General features: G+C 37.3%; 3 protein-coding genes across 3 annotated transcripts in view; 2 read left to right on the top strand and 1 right to left on the bottom strand.

The window, feature by feature from the left end:
• The first annotated feature begins 2039 nt into the window (after positions 1-2039).
• On the top strand, positions 2040-6371 carry LOC136797460 (uncharacterized). Its single transcript, XM_067054036.1, has 6 exons — positions 2040-2833; positions 3445-3834; positions 4451-4608; positions 5393-5633; positions 5791-6113; positions 6361-6371. The coding sequence occupies exons 1-6, from the start codon at positions 2538-2540 to the stop codon at positions 6369-6371; spliced, it is 1419 nt and encodes a 472-aa protein (XP_066910137.1). The 5' UTR covers positions 2040-2537.
• Positions 6372-6955: 584 nt separating this feature from the next.
• Positions 6956-16246, top strand: LOC136797452 (mucin-5AC-like). Its single transcript, XM_067054030.1, has 8 exons — positions 6956-7150; positions 7779-8019; positions 8479-8639; positions 9640-9889; positions 10555-10901; positions 11180-11420; positions 11777-12075; positions 16008-16246. Exons 2-8 carry the CDS (start codon positions 7880-7882, stop codon positions 16244-16246), a joined length of 1677 nt encoding a protein of 558 aa, XP_066910131.1. The 5' UTR covers positions 6956-7150; positions 7779-7879.
• Positions 16247-19403: 3157 nt separating this feature from the next.
• Positions 19404-26709, bottom strand: part of LOC136797887 (ATP-binding cassette sub-family C member 4-like) — a 38232-nt gene continuing 30926 nt past the window's right edge. Inside the window, exons 25-28 of the mRNA XM_067054469.1 lie at positions 26008-26097; positions 25390-25562; positions 23174-23279; positions 19404-20917 (exon numbers count right to left, since the gene is read on the bottom strand). Coding sequence (XP_066910570.1) covers positions 20648-20917; positions 23174-23279; positions 25390-25562; positions 26008-26097 — 639 coding nt within the window. The 3' untranslated portion in view covers positions 19404-20647. The remainder of the gene's footprint in view (positions 20918-23173; positions 23280-25389; positions 25563-26007; positions 26098-26709) is intronic.

The raw sequence follows: 26709 nt of genomic DNA, 5'->3' as shown, positions 1-26709 counted from the left end.
AAATCGCATCCCAGCTTGTAAAAACTCCAGCTCATCCTCACTTTCTCTAAGTCAGTAAGGCAACATGTTCAATTGTCTTGACATGTTTTGTTGCACGGGTGTCATCAGCAAAGGACTTCACAAAGCTGTTTAAGATATTTTTGTCAATATCGCCAATGAATATGAGAAAGATTAAAGGACTCAGGACACTTCCTTGAGGGACTCCTGATAGGGCATTTTGTGGTTCTCACTTAACACCATTTACAAGCACTGACTGCTACTTCCTGTAAGGCAGGAATCGAGGCAATGTAGTATTTTTACATAAATTCCTAGTTGCTTTATCTTTTGGGGGACAATGGCATGGTCAACTTCATCGAAGGCTTTCGAGAAATGAGCTCTTCTAGAAAAAATTCGTTCATGGGGGGTGGATGATATATTATTTTTTCAATGATTTACCCCTGGACATTTAGATTTTTCACCCCTGGACATGGCAGTTTTTCAGGATTTTTTCGACACCGTTTGACAATATATATCTTCCACCCCCTATGAACGGTTTTTTCTGGAAGAGCTCAGACTACGTACATCTAACTAACGTTATATGGACGTTGTGAACGCTAGATGAACGTTGAACGATGAACGCTGGGTCGCTAAAAACACCCCTTTCTCACAAGACCCGGTAGAATCTTTTCAGTCATTGGACTGAAACTCGGTGGGGATTGGTGTTCCCATATCTTTATGGTGGAGGATTTCAATTCTTTTGTTTTCATGTCAGAAAATTCATTCGGTATGGAAAAATAGCATAATATTTTGCAGTGAGGATTGGTTCATTTGATTATTATCTACATTTTTAAGGGGGGGGGGGCACTAGCCTAGAAGGGGGTACCTCTATCTTGCAAAATATCACAAATGATTAGGATACTGTAGTTGCCATCTTTCAAAAAGGTTTCTCTAATTTATTTCAACGGTTGGCCGGTCGGCCAATTATCCAATTTCCGTAAAGATTCATAGAGATGGCAATTGACGAAAAAAGCTAATTCAAAATTACTTTACTTGATCCATACATATGAAAATGTTCAATGCAAAGTTCTCTAAAAAGTTTTCTGAAAGAAATTTACTGGATGTAAGCCTTGGAAAATGTCGCTATAGGTCGCCATCATAGATTAGAAAAAGTCTCAAATCTCGCGGCGGGGATTGAACTTCGCGGTTGAGCTTATCATCTGCGAAATCTTAAGATTGTACTGCTTGCTATGAATGAGTACAATGTGTTCCAAAGCGGAAAGATTTTTACATAAACGAAAATCCTGTAATTCTTCAATTTTTAATTGCTCTGAGAATTTGGTCGGTTCAGCATGAACACACTTCGGTGTGATGGAAACAGTTCAGAATGATAGTGACAACCACCATAATTGTTATTTGAAAACAACATTCAGCTTATTTTAGCTAAAGTTTCCTTTTTCAGGCTTTCGTCAAATGCCTCGTTTATATACGTAAAATGTGACCATTTTAAAGCCAATTGAAGTTGTAAATTGAAATCTTTCCAAGTCGGTGTAAACTGGAATGGGCTTCTTAAAACCTTAGTATGGCAATTCTTGGAATTGGTTTCAATTCACGTCATAGAACGAACATCTCCCACTCATCACATCCTCAGGGGAGGTTTCATTTCCATTTCAATCTCAAAAACAAGATGACGTGAAAGTGAAAAAGTGAAAAAGTTTGCGAAATCATTAAAACCGAAACTTTTTGCGTGATGGTGCTAATTTTGAATCCGGTTGGAGGGATGACCTTTTTTATTGTACCCAAAAAAACTCTCACCAGAGATCTTCTGCCATATTGTCGATGAGAGAGCTAGATTACACCTACAGACCCTTCTCATAGCGTCATAAAGTGTCACAATGGGGGTAGTAAAAGTCTACAAATTTTGCCTTGTTTTAGGGGCAAGCTTGCTCTGATTAAGGATGATTTTTAATGTCCGGGGGGTCAACTGATGCTTGTCCGGGGGGTGAGATCCGTTGATCGGGGGTCAAAATTCACAATATCCGGGGGGGGTAAATTTCCAAGAAATGTTATATCCTGCATCCCCCATATTCAGATTTGACTCGGCAAACGGATTTTCATGGCCAGATTCCCGGGCTGACCCTATCAACATATTACTATTAACAAAACAAATACCTGCGAACAACCAATCAAACAGAAATTTTATCACTATCAGTATCAAACAAAAATTACTCTTAAATCCTTCCTAAGCCTTCACATCAACAGACCGGAAATTGTCCGCAAACAGGATCACTTAAAAATTTGTAATACTTTACAAGTTGTTATATTTAGCGTGTATAATTAGCAGATAATGTCCTTGCTACCTAAATATGTCGTTTGGCTTTTCATTGGTACTCATCCTGGATGATCCAAAGGCTTTAGATTTTCGGGTATAAAACCTTTCACCCAACTTCATTCAACTAGTGAATTTCAATCTACTTAAACATAACCTTGTGTTTGTTAAGCTCTCTCAGTTTTTGCTGAATTCAATTTTTCCGAAGCAGGGAATTTTCGAAGCAGCAAAAATGAGATTTTTGAATACGATTTTTGTTAGCCTTTTAGTGGTTACTATAGCAACAGGGCTTGTTGACGCGAGTAATATTGAGTTCTGTGAAGGGACTGGATACCAGTGTTCCAGGCATGCACAATGCTGGCCTGGCGGATGGCGTATTGATGACATTGTTACGGGACCGAAATGTTTGTGTAAATATGGTTGGGTTGGCAACAATGCTGTTTATGACAACAACCCGTTGTCAAGCAAGATGAACTTAATCCGTGCGGATGGGTGCTCCGTGGCTTGCCATTATACACCTTATGTCAGGTAACTCGTTCTTAAATAATAACAAACTGTTTCAAGTTGATTAAATATTTTCATAAAAACTGCGCACTTTCTCTCACATGAAAAATTTCTTCCAAAATATCCTCCCGCTTTCAATTGCTCACAATACTGTAAAAGTTTAAAGTGTTTAGTTTTTGCAGGTTTTTGCTCATTTAATATCGAGCTTCACGGAATAGATTCCCCGATTTCCCATTTTAACGAAAATTTCCCCGATTGAAATTCTCTAGACTTGAAAAACTGACTGAACAGAAATTTCATTTGGACTCCGTTGATAGCTTTGCAAATACTATCACGTGCGACTTTGTTGATCGGGAAAAGAGAACAGTATGAAAATATGGCGTCGTTGTTTAGTTACCAGGGTTCCAGAAATGACAACCCCTCCCCCAACAGTTTAGAACAACTTTACCTGCAAATTGAAAACAAATATTTGAATTCTGTCAGATGCAAAATTTCATGAAAACTTTCAGAATTCGGTGAAGATTTCAGATTTTGGAAAAGGAAGTCTGACCAGCGGTAGGTCCCATTGTACCTGATTTGCGTGAGTTATTCCTGGGAACTTTTTCTAATAAATAACATTTTTTATTCGACTTTAGAAATACCCAATGTGCATCAGAGGGATTACCTACAACCACGGCGACGACTACCACCCCTACAACCACCACCCAACCGCCTCTCAACACCCAAGCAAACACACCCTTGACACAAAAGCCAGTCATAGTTACGCCCGTTGGTAATAACAACCCAAACAATCCATTAACTTGTACCGCCCTTGGTTTGGAATGTACGCGATGTGACGATTTATGTGGCGTTGGGGGATGGTGCGTGCTAAACACGGACTTTCTACCACGTTGTCTTTGTGATTATGGATTCACGGGCTCACAAAGTGTTTACATCACGGGAGCGACAGGTTATACAACGTTGAGCTTGAACCGTGTGCGTGCGTTTGATTGTAAAACAAAATGTTTTTATTCACCTTATGTCAGGTAAGGTCTGCTAATTGGCGATGCCCTTCTATTAAGAGTTTGTATTTTAGCTTGTTATATGCGCCATTGTAATGGCTCCTGAGGACCCAACAGCTGATTGGTTGTAAGTGACGTAAATCAGTCAATCAATACGTCACTTGCAGCCAATCAGCTGTTGGGTCCGTGGAAGACATTGCAATGGCGCATATCATGAATAGAAGCTTCTAAAATTTTTGCCTTCGGATGTTTTTAACTTTCTAAGTTTTAAGCCTATTTTTAATTTGTTCTTAGCCTGTTCTTTATATTTTGGTCATTATATTCTTATATAATTTGTTCTTATAAAAAACGTGTAACCACTTTATTTGAAGTTTTAGAGACATTTTCAACACTGTATACCTCTATTTTTCTATGCTGAAAACAGTTTTGAAGATTTATCTATCCAGGTTAAAGATAGAGGGATCTAGAAAAGCCTGATTACCTTTTCACAAGGCACGGTCCTTTCAAGAAGAAAAAAGTCCGGCCACTCTTTGTAGTTTGTAGATCTGACAGACCTGACATTTTAATTTTTATAAAAAAAGCAACATTCAGGCTGACTGATTTTCTCATCAACTCTCAAAACTTTTCCATTCTTTTCTAGAAATCCACGATGCGCAAGTGAAATGACAACGACCACCCCACCTGCGACCACAACCACACCACCAGCTACCACAAACTCTCCGCCCACCACCACCACGACCGCCCCACCCACCACTACGACCATCGTATCTTCGACAACCTCTTCTCCAGTTAATTCAAGTGAGTTTGAGCTCAAAAGAGTACTTTGGTGTCAGACAAACGGTGGTTTTAAATGAACGAGGGTTGAATAAACGGAGTGGGCTAGCAATCTGCAAATCTTAACAAACCGGGGGCCTAATTGCCGGTTTGGGGACTGGTGGAAATTGTACTTCTAAATACAGACAAGCGAGGTTAATGATATACTAGAAGTGACAGCTGAAATTCTTATTCATAATTGATAGAGAGAGCAGGGTTCTAATTAGGTTCGGGGGATGGGAAAAAATCGATAAATTAACGAACGAAGTAGTGTGGTAATAGCGCTCCGCAACGCAAACGTCATAATTATTACTTTTCACTTTTTTTGACATTTGTTCGAGTTGCAATCCCACAGTTCAATGCGGCTCAATTAAAGATACGTGTAAGTTGTTATATATCTTTTGTCAAACGATGCAATTAACGTGCAAAAGAGATTAACGTAAAGGTTGATGGAATTGCAACTCGTACAAACACATCGAGAGTATTGATTATGTCAAAAATAAAATCTATTTTTAGATTCAGCGCGGTGCGCTATTAAGCACCTAAAAGTAAGAGTCAAAGGTTATCAAAGAATTTAAAGATTATAGAGGTATCTCTGAGAATACTAAATTATTCACACATTTGGTTCAAATGACCCTCTTCGTTTGTAGCTCTTCTGCTATTCGTCATATAAATGTCAAAATTCAATAATCTTTTGTCTAAATTACATACGTATTAGGTCTAGTCATATGAGGAAAATCTTCAGAAATCCTTTCTGTATATTTTACAGACCCAGAACCTTGCAAGCGACTTGGTTTGGAATGTGTTGTCTGTTCACAATGCGGTGAAAATGGATTTTGTATCACCAATCTCGATTTACGAAATTCCAACATGGTTTGTTTATGTCGATATGGTTTCACTGGAAGTCAAGCTAAATTTGTTCCTCAACGTTTGGAAACAAGTACTTTTACCAAAAATCGAATAAGAGCTGATTCTTGTGACCTCAAATGCAATTATTCGCCCTATAACAGGTATCTAGTCTCTCGTGTTTTTGTTCCTTCAATATCTTGTTGTCGATGTGTAAATTTTTACCAACACTCTTTAGCTGCTAAAAATCGAGAGTACATCTAGTATCATGTTTAATGGATATTTTCTTTGTCATGACCTTGTATTTTTCAAACTCTCTAGAAACAAGGAATGTGTGAGCCAGGGTTCCGTTACAACCACTGCACCACCAAGCCACCCACCCACAACCACCACAACCACTGCACCATCAACCCACCCACCCACAACCACCACAACTACTATTCCACCAAGCTACCCACCCACAACCACCACAACCACTGCACCATCAACCCACCCACCCACAACCACCACAACTACTATTCCACCAAGCTACCCACCCACAACCACCACAACTACTATTCCACCAAGCTACCCACCCACAACCACCACAACTACTATTTCACCAAGCCACCCACCCACGACAATCAATCCGATATTCTCGAGTAGTAAGTCAAATTTTTTTGGCCATATTCATCGAGTTGAATTTTTGACTTGGCCTTAAATTAAATATTTTTGTAATTTCAAAATAAATTCTCGCAACATTCCATTCTCCTTTGTTCATTTCTTCATTCTTCTTAAAATGCTCTTTTGCGTATAATTCTGATAATATTTAAGAAGAAAATGACAGATCAAATTACAAAATTTTCTCCCACCAAATTTAAAAATATTTTTGAAGATATTTCAAAACCGCAGGCTTGGATTAAGTTGTCAGAATTAACTTCTGATTTTTCTCTTGTATTTTACAGATTCAAACAAGCGGCTTTTCTTTATTTTTTTTCGTTTTCTGTGTATGTAAATTTTCCTGTATATTTCACAGACCCAGAACCTTGTAAGCGACTTGGTTTGGAATGTGTTGCATGTTCACAATGCGGTGAAAATGGATTTTGTATCACCAATCTCGATTTACGAAATTCCAACATGGTTTGTTTATGTCGATATGGTTTCACTGGAAGTCAAGCTAAATTTGTTCCTCAACGTTTGGAAACAAGTACTTTTACCAAAAATCGAATAAGAGCTGATTCTTGTGAACTCAAATGTGATTACTCGCCTCATAACAGGTATTTATTTAGTCTCTGGTATTTTTGTTCGTCCAATATCTTGTTATTGATGTGTAAATTTTTCCAACACTCTTTAACTGCTGAAAATCGAGAGTATATCTGGTATCATGTTTAACAGATATTTTCAGACTTCTTTGTCATAATCTTGTATCTTTCAAACTCTCTAGAAACAACGAATGTGTGAGCCAGGGTTCCGTTACCAGCTACCCACCCACCACCACAACCACCAACTGCACCACCAAGCTACCCATCCACAACCACTGCACCACCAACCCACCCACCTACAACCACCACAACCACTGCAACACCAACCCACCCACCCACAACCACTGCACCGCCAACCCACCCACCCACAACCACTGCACCAAAAACCACTCAAAAATCGTCAACCGTACCCACGACAACCAATCCGACATCCTCGAGTAGTAAGTCAATTTTTTTGGTCATCATATTCATCGAGTTCACATGGAATAGCTAAAGGGAATAATTGTTGATAAAGTTGGGAATTGGCCTTAAATTAAACATTTTTGCCACTTTCCTAAATAAATTCTCGCAACATTCCATTCACTTTTGTTCATTTCTTCATTCTTCTTAAAATGCTCTTTTGCGTATAATTCTTATGATATTCAAGAAGAAAATGACAGATCAAATTACAAAATTTTCTCCCGCTAAATTCAAAAATATTCTTGAAGCGCCCAAATAAATCCTGGAAAATTAAATGAGCAATCATTCGCCAAAATCTCTTTCTTGAAATCACACATTGAACAGCAGAAAATCTTTTTGATTAAGTTTGATTTTAAGGAGGGCAGTAATTTTCGATAGGCTGAATCAAATTAGGTCTTTTAAAACAATGCTTGTAACAATTTAAAGATGTCAAAAACCGCGGGCTTTGATTTTTGGGAAAAATAATCAATATCAAATATCGAAGTGAAAATATCAAAATCATCTGTCAGAATTAGCTCGTGATTTTTCTCCTGTATTTCCCCAGAGTCGAACAAGCGGCCTTTTTTCTTTTTCGTTTTTTGTGTATGTAATTTTTCGTATATTTTACAGACCCAGAGCCGTGCAAGAGACTTGGTTTGGAATGTGTTGTCTGTTCACAATGCGGTGAAAATGGATTTTGTATCACCAATCTGGATTTACGAGATTCCAACATGGTTTGTTTATGTCGATATGGTTTCACTGGAAGTCAAGCTAAATTTGTTCCTCAACGTTTGGAAACAAGTGCTTTTACCAAAAATCGAATAAGAGCTGACTCTTGTGACCTCAAGTGCAATTATTCACCTCATAACAGGTATCTAACCTCTTCCATTGGTTCGCTTGACTGCGTTAAACGTTTTTTTCATGAAAAAAACTATATAAGAACATAAGGCTTCGATGGCCAAAATGTTAAAAATAAGTTAAGAACATTTTTAGGCTTGAAACTCACAAAGTTAAGAACATCTGTAGGGTAGGCTTCAAAAATTTTAGATGTTCTAATAAAAGAAACGTGTACTTTATCACACACAATAAGATCTGCCATGTTTGAGTTGTTTTTAAATTGGTACCTGCAAAAAGCTATTGTAGTGCTAAAACTTTGGGGCTAAAACGGGGCTACATCACTTGTGTTCAAGCGAAGCGCTCTCGATGTGTTTTTCAAAAAAACTCATTCAATTTAACACTTTTTCAATACGAAGCTTTGCCAAGATCAACATCATGGAAACTGGATTGAATTGATGTTTCAATTTTTTTTTCTGATATTTTTCACTTGTAGAAACGAACAATGTGTCAACAGTGCTTTGCCTTCCGTCATTCCCACGACAACGATTACATCATCAACAACGACGTCGACAACAACGGCCCAACCCTCGTCACCAGTCCCTCAAACCACACAAGCGACGCCGACAACCGCCAAGATACAAACTGTCACTTACAGTAAAGTTTTGATTTTCTTTTAGGGGATAATTAGGTGGTTTCAAATTCTAGAATTAGAAACCCGTAGGGGAGAGGGGTGCTAGAGTTGGCTGATGAGGGATATGCACGGACGGGACTTCCGAAAACCGACCCTTAGAGAAACCAAATTTAATGTGAAAAATGCCCCTTAGATAGTCTACGATTTTTGTAAATGTCTTTTTTACAATTTTTTACAATTTTTGAAGATTTCCTATAAATCGTGAATTTTCCGATTCTTTGAGGGACTACATTGAAATTCTCCGCCGATTTCTGTAGCCCTTAGGGAGACTTTGGTAGGTGAAAAAAGCGACCCTTATTATTGTCCACACATATCCAGAACCCAGTACCCTCACCCGGTTAGAAACCCTTTGTTGTGTGAGTGAAACCTCTAAATATTTTGGTCTAACGTCTTTCTGAAGTTGAGATATGACAGAAATCTCTAAAAATCTCTTGATACTTGAATATCTCGACTTAAAAAAAAGACAAAAATATTTAGAAGTTTTTCCCAGGACCTCGAAAATAACCGACAGGCTAAAGATCTCAAACCATCTGATTATCCCTTTAACTTTTTTTTCACATACACGTAATATTTTCTTACACAAAAAGCTTCGCGAAAAAACGTTCTGACCATTCACATTTTTTACAATTTTCATCATGAGGTAATCACAAATTCTGAAAGAATTCAGAAATTTTGACTGATTGTTAAAAGAATGCATTTTAGTATCTTAATCAAGGGAAGAAATTTTGGTGGATCTGGAGAATTACCTCGAAAATTCGCCAAAAGAAATTTCCGCCATATTCAGATTTACAGGCCATTTGGCAAAATTAATTCTCGCAAAATTAAAAAATTTTATTAAGTCGCCAAAATAAATTCTGCCAAATTGCACCAAAATTGGTGAATGGGCTCATTCGCCAAAATTTCTTCTCTTAAGGTATTCTATTTTTTTCAGCTTTCTTATCAAAAAGTGTATTTTACTTTCAGACCCAAACAACCCTCCCGAATGTAGAGTGTCCGGATTAAATTGCATCCGGTGTGATCAATGCGGGCAGTCCGGATATTGTGTTACGAATGATGGATCGGAACTAAAGTGTTTGTGCCAATACGGGTTTACCGGTGTGGATGGTGGCCAGTATATCGGAGAACATCCGGTTAACACATTCTTTTTGTTTACAAAGAATCGGATTCGAGCGAAAGACTGTCTCAGACAATGTCATTACAGCCCGTTCCGCAGGTACCATAAACTCTCGATAACCATTCTAACTCAAAATTTCTTAGCTCGAACAATTCTGGCTGCAACTTTCTAAACTCGAAGAATTCTGACTGCAACTTTATAACTTGAACCACCGTAACTCGATTTTTCTTAGCTTAGACCATTGTAACTCCAACTTTCTTAGCTTGAACCATTCTAACTGCAACTTTCTAAACTCGAACAATTCTGACTGCAACTTTATAACTCGAACCATCGTAACTCGATTTTTCTTAGCTTAGACCATTGTAACTCCAACTTTCTTTATAGCTCGAATTTTTCTAACTTGAACATCTCCTATAACCTTAGACTAGAGTCTAATTCTGATTGATTTTTAATTTCTGTTAGTATTAACGGTGAGACATTGAGTGAAGCGGGCTGGCTAGAGGATTCCACTACCTAAATATATTTCACTTTCATTTCGAAAAATTGTACAAAAATACCAAAACAACATAAAAATAAAATAAAATACATAGAAGTACCTACCAAATGTTAAAAAAGAATAGCACGCTTAGCCTGCAGATAATGTTCGAGTCTAGTCAAAGAATATAAACGATTATCTCCCCTTTCGGAAATACGCAACCGTGGGTTTCTAAAGTTATCTTACAAATAGAAGATAGGGTTGCTTTAAACATCAATATTTTTTCAAGGAACACCCATTGTGCTAAAGAGTCACCCAGCTATGTGGAAACGACCAAAACCACCTACGCCCCAAAGACGACAACCACGCACGCTCCAAAAACCACAACCACCACACACGCTCCAAAAACCACCACCACAGACTCTCCAAAAACAACAACCACACACGCCCCAAAAACCACAACCACCCACGCCCCAAAAACAACCAACCACACCCCAAAAACAACCACAACCACACACGCCCCAAAGACTACAACAACGCACGCCCCAAAAACCACAACCCTTGCGCACACAACAGTAACAACAACACCAACGACCACCTCTACAACTCCAGCAACGACCAAGCAAACTGAAGAAAGTAAGAAACCTTCCTGTTGAAATTTTCATCGCTGAGGGCTTCTTTTTTACGCCGAAACGATTTTAATCCGAATACGCAACTTTGCTTACAAAGAGACTTAATCGGCCTTTCGTTACGTTGTGAATATTAAATGCATCATTTTGAATTCAATCTCGACGCAGTTCACCAAATTCGACTCTATTAAAAAATGTGTCCATTGTAGCGCATTGTTTTTCGTGCAATTTGAAAACAAAACGCCGTGGAATAACATACTTGAATCCCTCCTGTATATTTTACAGACCCAGAACCGTGCAAGCGACTTGGTTTGGAATGTGTTGTCTGTTCACAATGCGGTGAAAATGGATTTTGTATCACCAATCTCGATTTACGAAATTCCAACATGGTTTGTTTATGTCGATATGGTTTCACTGGAAGTCGAGCTAAATTTGTTCCTCAGCATTTGGAAACAAGTACATTTACCAAAAATCGAATAAGAGCTGATTCTTGTGAACTCAAATGCAATTATTCGCCTCATAACAGGTATCTAGTCTCTCGTGTTGAAATTTTCGCGATTATTGCAAATTGTTAGAATTCGCGAGATTAAATGATTGCAAAACTAAATTCCCGCGAAATTTGGTTATTTCGTTCAAGCTCAGTTATCAAAACTCCCTCATTCTAAAGTTTTTATAGAAAGGAAGTTTTTAGAAATCAGTAAAACAAATACTTTCACGCTTTACTTTAAGAGAAAGCCAGGAAAAGTTTTTTACTCTCTCGTCATGATTCGCGAAATTAAATCTCCGCGAAATACAAAAAAATGCAATAATAGCCTGAATCACGAAATTTTCTGCCGGGAAAATTTCTGTCGTTATTTTTTGTTATCTTTTATCATTTTTAAGAAACCCTCACTGTGTCAAAGAGTCACCCATCCATGTAGAAACAACCAAAACCACCTACGCCCCAAAGACGACAACCACGCACGCTCCAAAAACCACAACCACCACACACGCTCCAAAAACCACCACCACAGACTCTCCAAAAACAACAACCACACACGCCCCAAAAACCACAACCACCCACGCCCCAAAAACAACCAACCACACCCCAAAAACAACCACAACCACACACGCTCCAAAGACAACAACCACAACACCAACGACCACCTCTACAACAATAGTAACGAACAAGCAAACTGAAAGTAAGAAATTTTCTTGTTAGAATTTTCCCATGAGTAGTGGAGAAGAAAGAACCTCAAAACATAATAGTCAGGTAGAATTAGCCTGAGACCTGGACAAAATTGCCATCAAGCTGAAAATTGGCACAGTTGTTCTTTAGGGTATACTGAGTTACCAAAAAAAAAGCCCCATCAATCCAGACAGGGGAGACCACTTTTTCGGACAGTTTAAAACCGGACATGTCCGGAAAATATGTCCGAAAAAAAAGTTGTTCAAATATACAAGTATTATATATCAAAAGAAAGATATTTTCAAGACGAACAAAAAATTTGCTTACAAGAAGTCATGAAAATAAACACAGAAAGAGTTGTGAGTATCAGAAAAGACCCTACTGTCCAACTATTTTTGAATTATGTAGTAGTATTCCCTATTCTCAATGGCAGCGAATCTCCTTACAGCTTCAAGCCATGTGTTTTTAGACCAGCTCCTGAGTGCCGGGTAGCGCCAACCTAGAGGGGTAGTAACTTTATATACGATTTTTGTGCTCCTCAATATCCAGTTTATGGAATGAAGAGATAAATAGCATTTTAAGGGGGCTTTTGAATTTAGGGGGTCCTAAAAGAGCTCGGGTAAGGAATTTTATGTCAGTAACATCAGCTCATATCTTTTTATCTTAGCCATGGAAATGTCTTGAAACTTGGTAAATATACTCAAAAGAAGTAGTAAAAAAAGAACTTCGAAAAATGTTTTCCAGGGCCTCGCAAGGAGAAAAACGGGTAAAAAGTATCCAATTTTGCCTATTTTTAGCCTGTTTTCACCCTCATTAACAAATTACACGCTTTGAAATATTCAAAAATTTAACAAAAACATAGAAAACGTTGGACTTAATCGAAATCGCTAAGAAAATTAAGGTTACGTTGTCATTACTGGCAATTTTCAACGTTTCAGGGGGTAAAAAATGCTATTTTTTGCTATATTTCGCCTATTTTGCTTACCTAAGCTAGTTGGAGAGCTCAAGAATGCTCACAAACCTCATAGAAGTGTGGATAATATTGAACTTCAAAAATTTTGCCTATTTTTCACCAATTTTGCTTACCTAACTTAGCTAGTTTAAAAACCTCATAGAAGTGCGGCCAATGTAAAAATCATATAAATCTCAACCAGGATGTGGCATTGTTGCTAGCACTTTTTGACTTTTCAGGGGTAATAATGCGCACATCATCTTTTTTCGCCTATATTGGCTACATAACTTAATTGAATAATGAAGAGCTCAAATATGTTTAAAATCCTGGACAGAAGTGAGGAAGGTTTGACCAATATAAAACTCGTACTACAATTTCACGACACATTTATTTGCACTTTTTGGCATCTCAGGGGGCAAAATTCGGAGCATTCTCCGACCTCCATGTTGTACCCTGAGTATCAACCTCAGGACGACCAAGTATAGAAATTTTATCGCGCATGTGTCAATCTAATCACTATAGAGAGAATCAAAGATGAAGAGCAAATATTGCCGTATTAATGTCTAGCAGATTGTATCAGTATGCATGCTTACTATTGCCGAATTCCCCCAGAAACCTCCAATTTTTTGAAATGTGTTTCTTTCAAAAGAAATCCTCTACATCATTCCAAATGTATAACAGTAATTGCACTAAACTATTAATTATACTTTAATGGAATCGAAATAATGCGCAGATCTTTATGTTATCATTCTCTATCACTGACTCTTTTTTAAAAGCGTCGATGATATTTTTGAGATATGCTTTCCACGACGTGAGTAAAAGTATCAACTTTAAACTTAATCCAAGATCTTAGATTTTTCGTCATGCTTACTTTTCACAGCGTTGAATGCGCGCTGAATAGAATTGATATTCGCTGTCACAGGTCGGAATATGATTTCGACATGTGATTTTCACGGTAGTCATGTTCTGATTGAGGTGATGTTTTGGTGTCAGTATTCCCTCTACCGGTAAGTAGGTACCTCCAACATTGAACATAATATGTTTTTTTTTTCACGTTCGCTAATTTCGTTGTCTGGTCATTTATTTTCAACAATTCTTTCTTAATGATATAAAGATCTAGGTTATTTTTAATGACCTGCATGAGTTCAACACAATGTTTGTCGAATTGAAAAAAAATGTGTCATCATGGTAATTACTCTTACAAGAATATGATTTATTTATTTGTTACGATATGCACTTGTATTAATAGACCATGGCCGCATTCGAATGCGACCCGAAAGCTTGGCTATCAACCCAGAGGTGGGGGAAGGTGCCACTCTTTCTCCCTGGACTACTCCACTTACCCTTTATCTTTTTCTCTAATACTGAGCATTAAGCAGTGAGTATCAAGTACAAATGACCCGACCAGGGATTGAACCTACGACCTCGCGCATCGTAGCCAAGTATTCCATATTTACACTATGGTTCGGTTCAACGTTTTGTTTTCAGGGTTCGCAATTGACCGTATAGCAAGTTGATTTTTATCGGGCGGAAAAGTTGGGTCCAAATTAATTATTTCATGTCTAAGGAACTCTATCGTACGGGTTGTTCGACAATATATCATCCAAGCAGATCTCTGGGAAATTTCTTGTAACGGACTTTTTTTGCTTTAATGCTTAGGTCGTAAGGTGTTGTTTTACCTTGCTCCTCATTACTAAGTCTTAGCGATTGTGGCGGTCAAAGCTGTTTCGAATGACGAATGACGATGCGCTCTCGAACTAAGTTAAGTGAACAAAATAGGAGAAATATAGGTAAAAATAGCATTTTTACCACCTGAAACGTTAAAAAGTGCCAATAATGACAACGTAACCTTAACGATTTCGATTAAGTCCAACATTTTCTATGTTTTTGTCGAGTTTTTGAGTATTTTAAAGCGTGTAATTTGTTAAAGAGGGTCAAAACAGGCCAAAAATAGGCAAAAGCGGCTTCTTTTTACCCGTTTTTCTCCTTGCGAGCACCTGGAAAACATCTTTCGAAGCTTTTTGTTTTACTACTTCTTTTGAGTATATTTACCGAGTTTCAAGACATTTCCATGGCTAAGATAAAAAGATATGGACTGATGTTACTGACATAAAACGACTTCTCAATAGTAATTCCTTACCCAAGCTCTTTTAAGACCCCCTAATTCAAAAGTCCCCTTAAAACGCTATTTTACTCTTCATTCCATAAACTGGATGTTGAGCAGCACGAAAATCGTATATAAAGTTACTACCCCTCTAGGTTGGCGCTACCCGGCACTCAGGAGCTGGTCTAAGAACACTTGGCTTGAAGCTGTAAGGAGATTCGCTGCCATTGAGAATAGGGAATACTACTACATAATTCAAAAATAATTGGACAGTAGGGTTTTTTCTGATACTCCTAACTTTTTCTGTGTTTATTTCCATGACTTCTTGTAAGCAAATTTTTTGTTCGTCTTGAAACTATCTTTCTTTTGATATATAATACTTGTATATTTGAACAACTTTTTTTCGGACATATTTTCCGGACATGTCCGGTTTTAAACTGTCCGAAAAAGTGGTTTCCCCTGTCCGGATTGATGGGGCTTTTTTTTTGGTAACTCAGTATACCCTAAAGAACATCTGTGCCAATTTTCAGCTTGATGGCAATTTTGTCCGGGTTGTGGTGAAATTTCAACTAATTCTACCTGACTATAAGTTCAGGTCAAAATTTAAAGCTATGAATGAATCCAAAGTAACCTTTCTCAACTAAATATTCCAATGTTATGCAAATCAGATTCTTTGGTCTGTCTAAATATATATATAGTCGAACCTCAAAATATGACTTCTTTATGAGCGTGTCAATACAATGGCTTTAGATATTGACACATTGTTTCCAGAGGTGCTCCCTCTCAAGGATCCCTTTAAGTAATAGGGTTTGCAAGATGTCCGTGTATTTTACGGGTCTATACCTATTCAAGGGACACTTTGAGAAATTCTTTCCGGTATATTTTACAGACCCAGAACCGTGCAAGCGACTTGGTTTGGAATGTGTTGTCTGTTCACAATGCGGTGAAAATGGATTTTGTATCACCAATCTCGATTTACGAAATTCCAACATGGTTTGTTTATGTCGATATGGTTTCACTGGAAGTCAAGCTAAATTTGTTCCTCAACGTTTGGAAACAAGTACTTTTACCAAAAATCGAATAAGAGCTGATTCTTGTGAACTCAAATGCAATTATTCGACCTCATAACAGGTACATTCTTTTAAAATGTCCGCATTTTTTAGAAAAGAGAACGAGAAAGTAATAAAATCTGATCACAACTTCTGACCTCGAAGCTTCAAGTAGCCGAAAGAAATTCAGCGGCTTAAATGTGGATGAGTAGCTTTCTTTAGGTACACTATAGATCTCTAAATAAACAATCGAGTAATGTTTAATAGCTAAATTTGGCAGCCTAGCAAGCAATGCTGAAGGTTTATAGGTATAAGTCATCCCTTTCAACCCTTTAAAGCGCGAATAAGCTTGGGTTTAAGTTCACAAGGTAGGATTAACGTCAAATGTCGAAATAGGAAATTTCGTGTTAATTAAAACCAGCCGTGGTGTCCTTTAAAAGACCATGTTCGCACGTATCGGTTCCGTTTCGCTGTTAAGCGAAATGAAGCCATTCTATTGGTTAGAAGTGATTGGATAGAATGGCTTCATTTCGTTTTGGAGCGGAACAGAATCGTAGTGTGTGAACGTGGTCTAAAAAGAAAATGAAGTTCGCGTTTTATTCTTCGCTTGTTGATTTTAAGGCCGTTAATTGTGTGTCTACTTATTTTCATGTAAATAGGTACATAGTTTCATCTACTTTTAATATTTAATAATGCTCGTTCTTTTTTCAGGAATTCCCAATGCGCCAACTTGGAATGATAAAACTATCCTAATACTAAGCTATCCTATCGTGACACAGCCGAAAGGGTGATTCAAAAAAGTAAACAATATTTTTAAAGAATATAATAATTTGTTTTTGTTTAGATTTTTTTGTATGAAATGTATTATTCCAAATTTTGTGGACGAATTTTTTACGACAATTTTTTTTTAATTTTTAGCTATTTTTTTTTCAAATCTTTTGTATTTAAAGAATGATTTAGATGATACGTAGAAAAATAAAATAAATAAGCTTGAATGTTTAGATGATCCATTAATAAATCTTTCGGAGTAAAAATATAAAAATCACTATCTTTTTATGTACACATCAAAATATATGTTTCAAAAATATAAACATTTACAAATTATGTTCGGAAAATGTCCGAAAATACCAATACTATATTCATAAATTACGTCGCGAACATCACTTGCCTCGTTTTGAAAGTATTGCCATGGTAACTAACTCCCCCGGGGGGGGGTACTAGGGCAAGATGGGTTACGGGGATGCTCCGCTGGTCAGGGTACCTTTTTTAAACTCCACGAGTCCCAGGTAGGGTCGCAAAAACACCAAAATAGAAAAATCAGTCCCTCGTAGGGTGCCTATTTTAGGAAAATTTGGGGAAAAAGTAGAAAATTTGAGAAAATTTTGGAATTTCAGTCCCATTCAGGGTCACTTTTTTCGCAAATTTCGAGTCCCACGTAGGGTCCAATTTTCGAATCTCAGCGGAACACCCCCGTCGGTCGACAAGGGTAGTACCCCCGGGCTAACTCCCACGTCCCAGTTGATTTTATTAAAACTACTTTCATTTATAAAAAAAGCTTTTAATATCTCAAAGGACATAATAACCATTGAAATTGTTTGAATACGAGACAAGTGATGGATAAGTTGAATTTGATTGCAATTTTGTGTTCGTCGTTGGAAAGGTACACATGAGAAGGATATTATCGTATAATGGGCTCTTTCAGAAAGTCTTTGTACATGGGGAAGGGCGTGGATATACTTAAAATATTGCACGGGGGTAGTGACAAATCTATAAAATTTGCCTTGTTTGGGGGGGGGTATGCTTTGTTTAGGGGTAAGTATGCATGTCCGATGCTTGTCCGGAGGGTTAGATCTGTTGTCCAGGGGGAGGGGAATTTCAATTTCCATCTTCCACCCTTATATTCAAATTTTTTCTGCCCCGGACAAGGCAAATTTTGTAAGTTTCAATAAAATCCGCTGGGAGTTAATCACCATGGTAATAATTTCAAAACGAGACAAATGCCGTAATTTTGGATAAGGTCTATTATGTCATTTCTTAAAGTATCTTGGCAACGATGCTTTGAACATGAGCTCTTAACGATTCGATGAATTTCGATAAGCGCGTATGAACATCAAAATAGCGGTCAAAATCAAATGTTGCCGCGAATATTCTACATAAAAAACGCAAAACGCAAAATTCACTCCCATAGTATCGATGTTGTTTGAAAAATGTCCCCCTTTTATATAAAAAATAATAAGTGTTAATAAAATATAACTATATGTACTTTGCACTCCACAAATAAGTTAAAATGTTTAAAAATATATCATATATGAAATACTATAGCATAAAAAATCACCCCCTTTAGTTGACCACGGAGGTTAAAATTTCCTTACATAAAATTTTTCCACTCCATCAGTTCTTTACATGTAGGTACAAATAAAACAAGCAACATGCTGAATGGACCTACCTAATGATTAACATCAGATGAAAATAAGAAAAAAGTGACAATAATTGTACAAAAATTCAGAATGGAAAAATAAAGCTTGTGTGTTAAATAATGTAAAATGGTAAAAAGGAATTTGCCCAAATACGAAAATCACTTAAACCATTCAGGCCCAAAAAACCTTTAAAGCTGTTTTTGGCCCAAATTTGCCCAAAAAAATTTTCCTTAAAAATCTGGCTCCGTCACATTTTGGGCATTGCCATTTTGCATCATTGTGCAAAAAATCAGAAAAAAATAATGAGTCAACATTGAGAAGAGCTATTTTTTCTTATTTTGGTTAACCCTATTATTATCAGGCTTTTTCGGATTTTGTATTCTCAAGGGGGGGTGTTTTCCACCAACCTTGCATAACTTTTGATCTAGAAAGGGTATGGACTTGAAATTTGGCACAAATGTCCTCTACCATGAAAGGAGTTCATAGAAAAAAATTTGGGTTGATGACGTCATCATAAAGGTGATGACGTCATCACAAAGTCTCACAATTATCGCTGACCAATGAAAAAGTACTATTCAATAAAATAGCAATTAAAGTTGAACGAATGGAGATTTTTCAATTCTGTTTTGATTTTCTAAAAGCCAAAAAAGAATTCTTTAACAAAATTTGCCGGTTTTTAATATACTAATAAAATCGAGGCTTAAATCCATGCAGAAAATGAGTAAATTTTTTCAAAAAACAATGACGTCATTTATGATGACGTCAGCAGTTTTTAAAAATTTTTAAATATTTTTTAAAATTTATCATTGATACCTAAAACCTGTCAAAATTTGAAGTCAATTGGATGCCTAGATCAAAAGTTATGCTAAATTTAAGATTTTGGGATTTTACAGGGTTTTAGGTGGATTTTATGATATGCCTGCACAAAAAAGTCATAAAACCTGATCTGGTCGGTGTATAATCGTAAAATTTGGTATACATGCTGCTACTAGGATTATATTAAAAGTCAAAAACTTTCAGAGTGGTAAAAAAAATTTTCAGTGAGCTATTAGCAAAAGAGTGCCAGCCTGGTGGAAAACACCCCCCCCCCTGATAAAAATAGGGTTAAAGGGAATTTCCCCAAAATACGAAAATCCGTTTATTAAGGCGAATAAGAATTTTCCGGGAAAAACCACTTCTGCCATTCTTTAGAGAATCTTGCCCTCCATCTTTGTACAAAAAATCAGGAAAAAGTAATGACATGATTTTGCACAAAGTCCAAAAAACCCTATTTTTAGGTAGTTTTTGGCCCAAATTTGCCCAAATAAATTTTTTCTCAAAAATCGGGCTCCGTCACGTTCTGGGCATTGCCATTTTGCATCATTGTGCAAAAAATCAGAAAAAACTAATGAGCCAATCCTGAGAAAAGCTGGTAACAGACAGACGGACGAACGAACGGACGAACGAACGGACATGGGTTAATTTATAGAACCTCCACCGGGGTACCCGGAGGTAGGTCCAAAAATAATTTCAATAAATCCGAGAAAAAAAACAGGATTTTCACTGATAAAGGCTTAGATGCGAATCTCCATTGAGTTTCAAGCCCGAAGGGCAAGACTCGAGACTCCTGGATGGAAAATGAGCCCACTTATCTCCTATCCAGAACGCCCGCCCGACAAAACACCGGATTGAAAGTAAAATCTATCCCTAAATGCAGCCTTCAAAGACAAAGAAAAGATTTTGAAGAATTTCCCACATACACTAGAAATAGACCTTTTCATAAATTACGTCACGAACATCACTTGCCTCGTTTTGAAATTATTGCCATGGTGATTAACTCCCAGTGGTTTATTAAAACTACTTTCTATTCATAAACAATCATTCATTTAATGTCTCAAGGGATATGATCACCATGAAAATTGTTTGAATACGAGGCAAGTGATGTTCGTGACGTAATTATAAAAAGGTCTATTCGAAACCGGAAATGCAACACAATTCGAAAGGTACCGGCAAATACTCTATTAGTGATGACAGCTTTCGTCAAAATTATTTCACAGAAATTGTTCACCATCATCACCATACATTTATACAGTTGTCTCATAAACAACTTGAGTTCCGAAATAATTGATGATTTCCGCTTTGGTTTTGGATACGGTAATGTGTGAGCCCGGATACTTTGTTTTGCTTTGTAACAATAACAAATGACGTAATCTTTTAGATTCTTCCGCTACATTGACCAATCGTTGAGCTTCATTTCGACCGGCTTGATCAACCAATTTACGGAAGTATCCGTTTGAGTTCTCCAACAGTATGGCTGGTTCGTCCAGTTCAACCATTTTACCGTTATCAAGAACCTTTAATGAAAAATTCTCAGTCATTGATGTACCAGACCATAAATATCTGGGGCCTGAAAATCTATTTCAGTGGTCGAAGCAAAGTTTTTCGTCTAAAGGCCGGTCTCCACTTGCGCGCGCTGCAATCGCACTTTTTGGCTTCAATCCTTTTTGCTTGGAAAAAAGATTACGTCATAAAAATGTAGCGCGCGCACGGAAAAAAAGTTGAACACATTTCAACTTTTTTTTCAAGCGCGCGATCGTTACGTCATATCGCACCAATGGAGTTGCTTCATTTTTCTTTTGACCAATAGCGTGGAAGATTTGCTCGAAGAAGAGCGATTGCAGCGCGCGCAAGTGGAGACCGGCCTTAAGACGGAAACTGGATTTTACACAGCGATTTGCACTTATTCTCTGGTCAACTATGGAGAGTTATGAGCTCCGGTTTTTGCCTCTTTATATACTTTGCTGGTACAGAAACCCTTTTGAGACGAAAGAACTTTTCACACTGCTATTTAGCAAGTTTAGCAGCTACTAGTTTAACCCTTTATGACACTCTCCAAAACTTCAGATGAAAAGCCAACATTCGAAAGAAAGAAGATAGGAACCTTGGGAAGGCTAGAAGGCTTGACTCTACCCTACACGCAGTCAAAACCAGACCAAATCATTGACTAGTGAACTTCACATATAGTGATGAGCTGGAGTTTTTACAAGATACTTCACTAATTGGTCATTTAAAGTGGTAGAGATGACGCGTTCTTTAGAAAAATTAATAATATTCTTTTATTACATCTTAACGACCAACCAAATCAAATAAGAGCTTGTAGAAACTCCAGCTTGTCCCCACATATAAATCACAATGTCTAACTACTAAAACTCATAAAGAATTAACTATTGTGACAACAATAATACAATAATGACCGGTTAGTGAGGGCTGTACTGAGAAATATTGCCCGAGGTCAAGTAACGACCGAGCTTGCGAGGTTGTTGCGTTGACCGAGGGCAATATTTTCAGTACAGCCCGAAAAAAACCGGTCATTATTGTATTTGTTAACCGTTTCCTTCAACTTTGATTGATTTTTAGCGCTTTATCCAGGAAAAATAGCGAAATAAAGCAGAAAAAACAAGCGAAAAGAGATAGAAAATTGCTATAATTTCTGACGTCAGAAATAAAAAATGAGAGAAATGATGTCAACGCATTGTTCATTTTCCTTTGAAAAAGTGACGTCACAATGAATTTTCCTAACGACGGGCAACTCTGGACAATGTAGGCCCGTCGTCATGCGAAAAGAACCAATTGCATTGCGCAAAAAGCCATGTTGCCCGCTTCGAAAAAGTAACCGGTTAACAATACCACGTGTTCTACCACGCTAAATACCTAAAAATTATAAAATATAATTCCAAAAAATAATACTTTAAGGGACGAAACTTTCGCAAGTGGGAAAATTTTCAAATACCGGACAATTTTCTACTACCGGACAAAATCAACTACCGGACGATTTTCTATCAAAGTTAAAAGAATAGACGATATCGCGTTTAGATAAATGCAATGCATTCTGGTTTCTCGGGGACTCTCAAAGGAATTATAATGTCGATTATATAATGATCTGGAATAGATTATAATTCCCTTGAGGGTCCCCGAGAAACCAGAATGCATTGCATTTATCTAAACGCGATATCGTCTATTGCACTAAAGTCTGTCTCGAAATAATTTGCAGCTGGAGAAAAAAATGGCTGTAACTTTTGATAGAATTCGAATCAAGTTGCGGTTTTGTGCTCGTTAAAAAGATATTCGAGAGTGGAATATTATCAATTAAAAAAATTGAGAAAAAAAAGCAATTATTTCGAGACAGACTTTAATAGCATTGCTCTAAACGAGCATTTCCTTTTTTATACAGACTTGCTTATTCTACTAGAGTTTCAATCTCAAGGCCGAAAGGGATTGTGGGAAATTTTGTATGCTTCTTCGTCCATCCAACGGAAAGCCGTTATGAGAAGAAGAGGCTAAAATCAACCCTAATAACAGAAGATACATTTTAACCGTGAAATGAGCTATAGACACGAGCACCACGCCAGCCAAAATTGACTCTCTCTAATTCGATCTTTAATGAACCTAGAATTCTCCTCGAATTATAGAAAGATTCAAATTACAGAGACTAGTTTATACGAATTCCCAGCTGAGGGGACTAGTATTTTAGTTCGAATAATAAAAATTCAGATAAGTGAAAGTTGACTGTAAGTGTAACTAAACAAAAAATGTATGATGGTCACACTTACCATGATTCGATCGGAATCCATAACCGTGTTCAAACGATGAGCGATCGTGATGACGGTGCATTCTTTGAACTTCCGGCGGATGGTCTCTTGCACCAAAGCATCCGTTCTAAGAGATAGAGATAGAGAGTGATCAGTAAAATCGACAATGAAAGTCGTAATACACGCTTTTTTTAATAAGAATATCTTCTATAAGAATATCAGGGTAAAAAATTAGCCAAATTGTAAGCATACCCTAAGAATACCCTCTAGAGTGAATTTCACAGAATTTGATAAGAATACAGTCATTTTGTATTTGGTTAACAGAAAAAGACTGCTTCCTTTGTTAGACTTGAATTTAAACTTTGAGGCAGGAATATAATTTTAACCCAAATGTTCACTCAAAAGTCCAAAAATCTCAAATTGATCATTTCTCATGTTTGTAAAAAAGTCAAGTCTAAAAAAGTAAGAATACGTTAAGAATATTTCACCCTCAATTTTGGCAATTTCTTAAGAATACTTGACCGTCTTCTAAAGTACACTATTCTTATAAAAAAGCGTGTTTTTGATGAAAAGGGGAATTTCTCTGTAAACACTACAAATGATTTGTAAGTGTTTCAATTTACTTCTGGAAAGTAAGAGTTTCGCAACTCTGAGCTTTAACATTAAGCTTGAACTCTGAGTTTTAACACTGGACTTTAGCTTAGGATCTCAGCTTCCAAATGCTCAAAATTGTCCCAAAAGACTGAGAATATGGAGAATATAGCCTAGATGCCACTGAATCCCTCCAAAGTCGAAGTCGTAAATCTCACCCGAACTTTGAATCCTTAAAAACGTTAATATACAAAAAATTATCAGAAATAGGATAGAATAAATCCATTTTTATGTTGAGAAATGCCAGTGACCGAAAAATATTCATTCATGTGTTTTTCTTGACTACGCAAAATTATCAATATATAGTGTCAGGGGAAACCTGGAAGTCAAGGAACCTCTGTGCTAAAATTGAACTATTCAACCCTAATTATACTGTACTATATTGATGGGCCAAGAAAATGGAACACCTTGTGACTAACTGAAGAAAATGTTTGATCAGTGAACTACTCTGGTGTGGTGTCCAAACTTATTTGGTCAAGAAAGAATTAGTACAGTGTACTAACTGTGTACTAAAAGGGTTGTTTAAAAATTCTGCAGGCTGAGTACAGTGTACCAAAAAGGGTGATGGTCTAATTTTATGGAAAAAGATCCAAGTTAGTACAATGAGCTAAAACATTGGGTTAACATATGAATAAGACAGGTGATTATTCTTTGCAACATCACTGCGCAAAGAAGGAAGGAAGCGAGTGTTTGATGCAGAATCAAAGCTTATCTGATATTTCTATAGCCGATTGGCGGCCGCCCACGCTAAAGCTCTAAAGGAGCGGGCCAATTTCCCATCGGAGAGGAATGATAGTCGGCCTTTGATGTGCCGCTTCCCCAGTCGGGTTCAACTATCTTTGCGCGTAAAGCTAAAAATATTTCGGTTGGACCCGAAAACGAGGGCTGGGTTACCAGACCTCCGGCTGCAAAATCCTTGATGCAGTCTTGTAAAATTCCGTAATGTAAACCTTCCAGACGTTGAAAATTTTCCCGACCTTCAGAGCTTTAGCGTGTCGGATAAAAATTTCACCATGTGGGTGCCACCCAGTACTATTCCCGAGTACCCGCCGGTGATTTTTGCTTTCTGTCGGTCGGTTTCAGTTAGATGAATCCTGTTTCTCCCTGGTACCAACTTCTGGTACTAAATCTTCGAAAAATAAAGTGCGTAGAAAGGGGCTTGAAAAAAAGCGATAGATACCATTGCATTGATGTGGATAAAGTAAGGATACAGTTAGAGAGTTTGGTGCAGGCTTTCTTAAAACATATCTCACGTAACGTAGAATCACTGACTTTTATAAACCCTGGACAAATCTAGATCAGTCATCTTTGATCGGAGTTTTTTTGAAAGTGGTGCCCGCAAAGAAGCCCTTGCAATGATAAAAAATAACGTCTAACGGCGCTACATCATCAAAAGGATTTGAGGAAAAGTAGTTCTACGCTAACGCTCTCAATGCATTTACACCGCTGTTGAGAAGTGCTACCATTAGGGTACCACTTTTCAAAAAAAACTCCAATCAAAGATTTTGCTTGGCCGGGGTTTAGAAACTTGGTCCAGGGTATCTAAAAGTTAGTGCGAAGAATAGATAGATCTCGAAGAATCATACTCATTATCGACGTTTGAGGTGGCTTCATCGATGAAAAGGATTTTGCAGCTTCTCAACAACGCTCTGGCCAAACACAACAGTTGGCGCTCCCCCACACTCCAGTTGTTTCCTGACTCTGTTACCATGGTATCAAGTTTTTGTTTACAATTCAAAATGGCGTCTTTCATTTGGACCTTAAATTAAGAGATTAATCATTAATTAATTGCCCTTGAAATATTAGCGAATGGCATGCAAAGGGTTAAGTTAAAGAGATTCCCTAAATCCCCCTTCCAGTAGCCAATTGCTTTGGGGGTGCTGAAAGGCAAGAGGTCTTCTTTTTATCCATATTTTCGGCGTCTGAGCTTAAAAATGCAATTTCTAGAGTATTTTCAACTCTAAATTGCAAAATTACCCCCAGTAATGCTCGACGATACTTTCAAAAAAATGCCATTTTATGCATGTTAATTTTAGACTGACTGTGTTTTGGCTCCTAACCAAGAATACAGTATAAGAATATATTAGGATGACTATTTATCAAAAAATCATGAAATGAAAAAGGTCAATTCTAATGGTCAATTCCACCCACAACAAAAGATGTAGTCTAAAGTAAGGGGTCACAAATTAGCATGTTTAACTCACGTCATCTAAGGCCTCCCAGATATCTCCATCAACGTGTTCACTGAATGGATCCAAATTCTTTCGAAGTGTTCCACTGAAAAGGACTGGGCACTAGAAACAAGAAAGAATGGAATCTTTTTAAATCCAGGGGGGGGTATTTAGACAAAATGGGTGCTGCATGATACGTGCGGACAATAAGGGTCTTGAAAGGTCTTGCTTTTGAAAGATCAGCAAACAGCTTCATATACGTATAGATACGCTTTGAATAATTCACACAAACTTACTTTAAAGAAATGTTATTAGCCGTTATTAGTCCTATAACCCCCCCCCCCCAAAAAAAAAAAAATCATGAAAATAGCTCTCAATAGATTCCTACATAAACTAAGAAACTTTGTTGTACAGGGATGTGGGGGTGAATCGGTTAGGGTGTTAATCATACCTCACGTCGCAAATAGCACCATGTTTAACCTTTCTAAATGTTTTTTATAAGAAACCTTAACTTGGCTCCGATAGCCTGGAGTTCCTTATTTTTTTCAGAGAATTTCAGATTTGATGCTTTGTTAAACAATTGACTACCAGTACAATAAACGAAACGTTGTTTCGTCAATATTTGATCGATTTTTTGTTTAGATTTTTGTAAATGTATGTAAGTTCTTACTCTTCCTTAATTTGTTTTCTTATTCTCAGCCTGAGCAGTTCCTTGACAATTCATTATTTTTCGGA

The sequence above is a fragment of the Clytia hemisphaerica genome, unplaced genomic scaffold, assembly GCF_902728285.1.
Source record: "Clytia hemisphaerica strain Z4C2 unplaced genomic scaffold, Clytia hemisphaerica genome assembly, whole genome shotgun sequence".
In the NCBI taxonomy this organism is placed as follows: domain Eukaryota; kingdom Metazoa; phylum Cnidaria; class Hydrozoa; order Leptothecata; family Clytiidae; genus Clytia; species Clytia hemisphaerica.
This window is presented reverse-complemented; position numbering and strand designations above follow the sequence as displayed.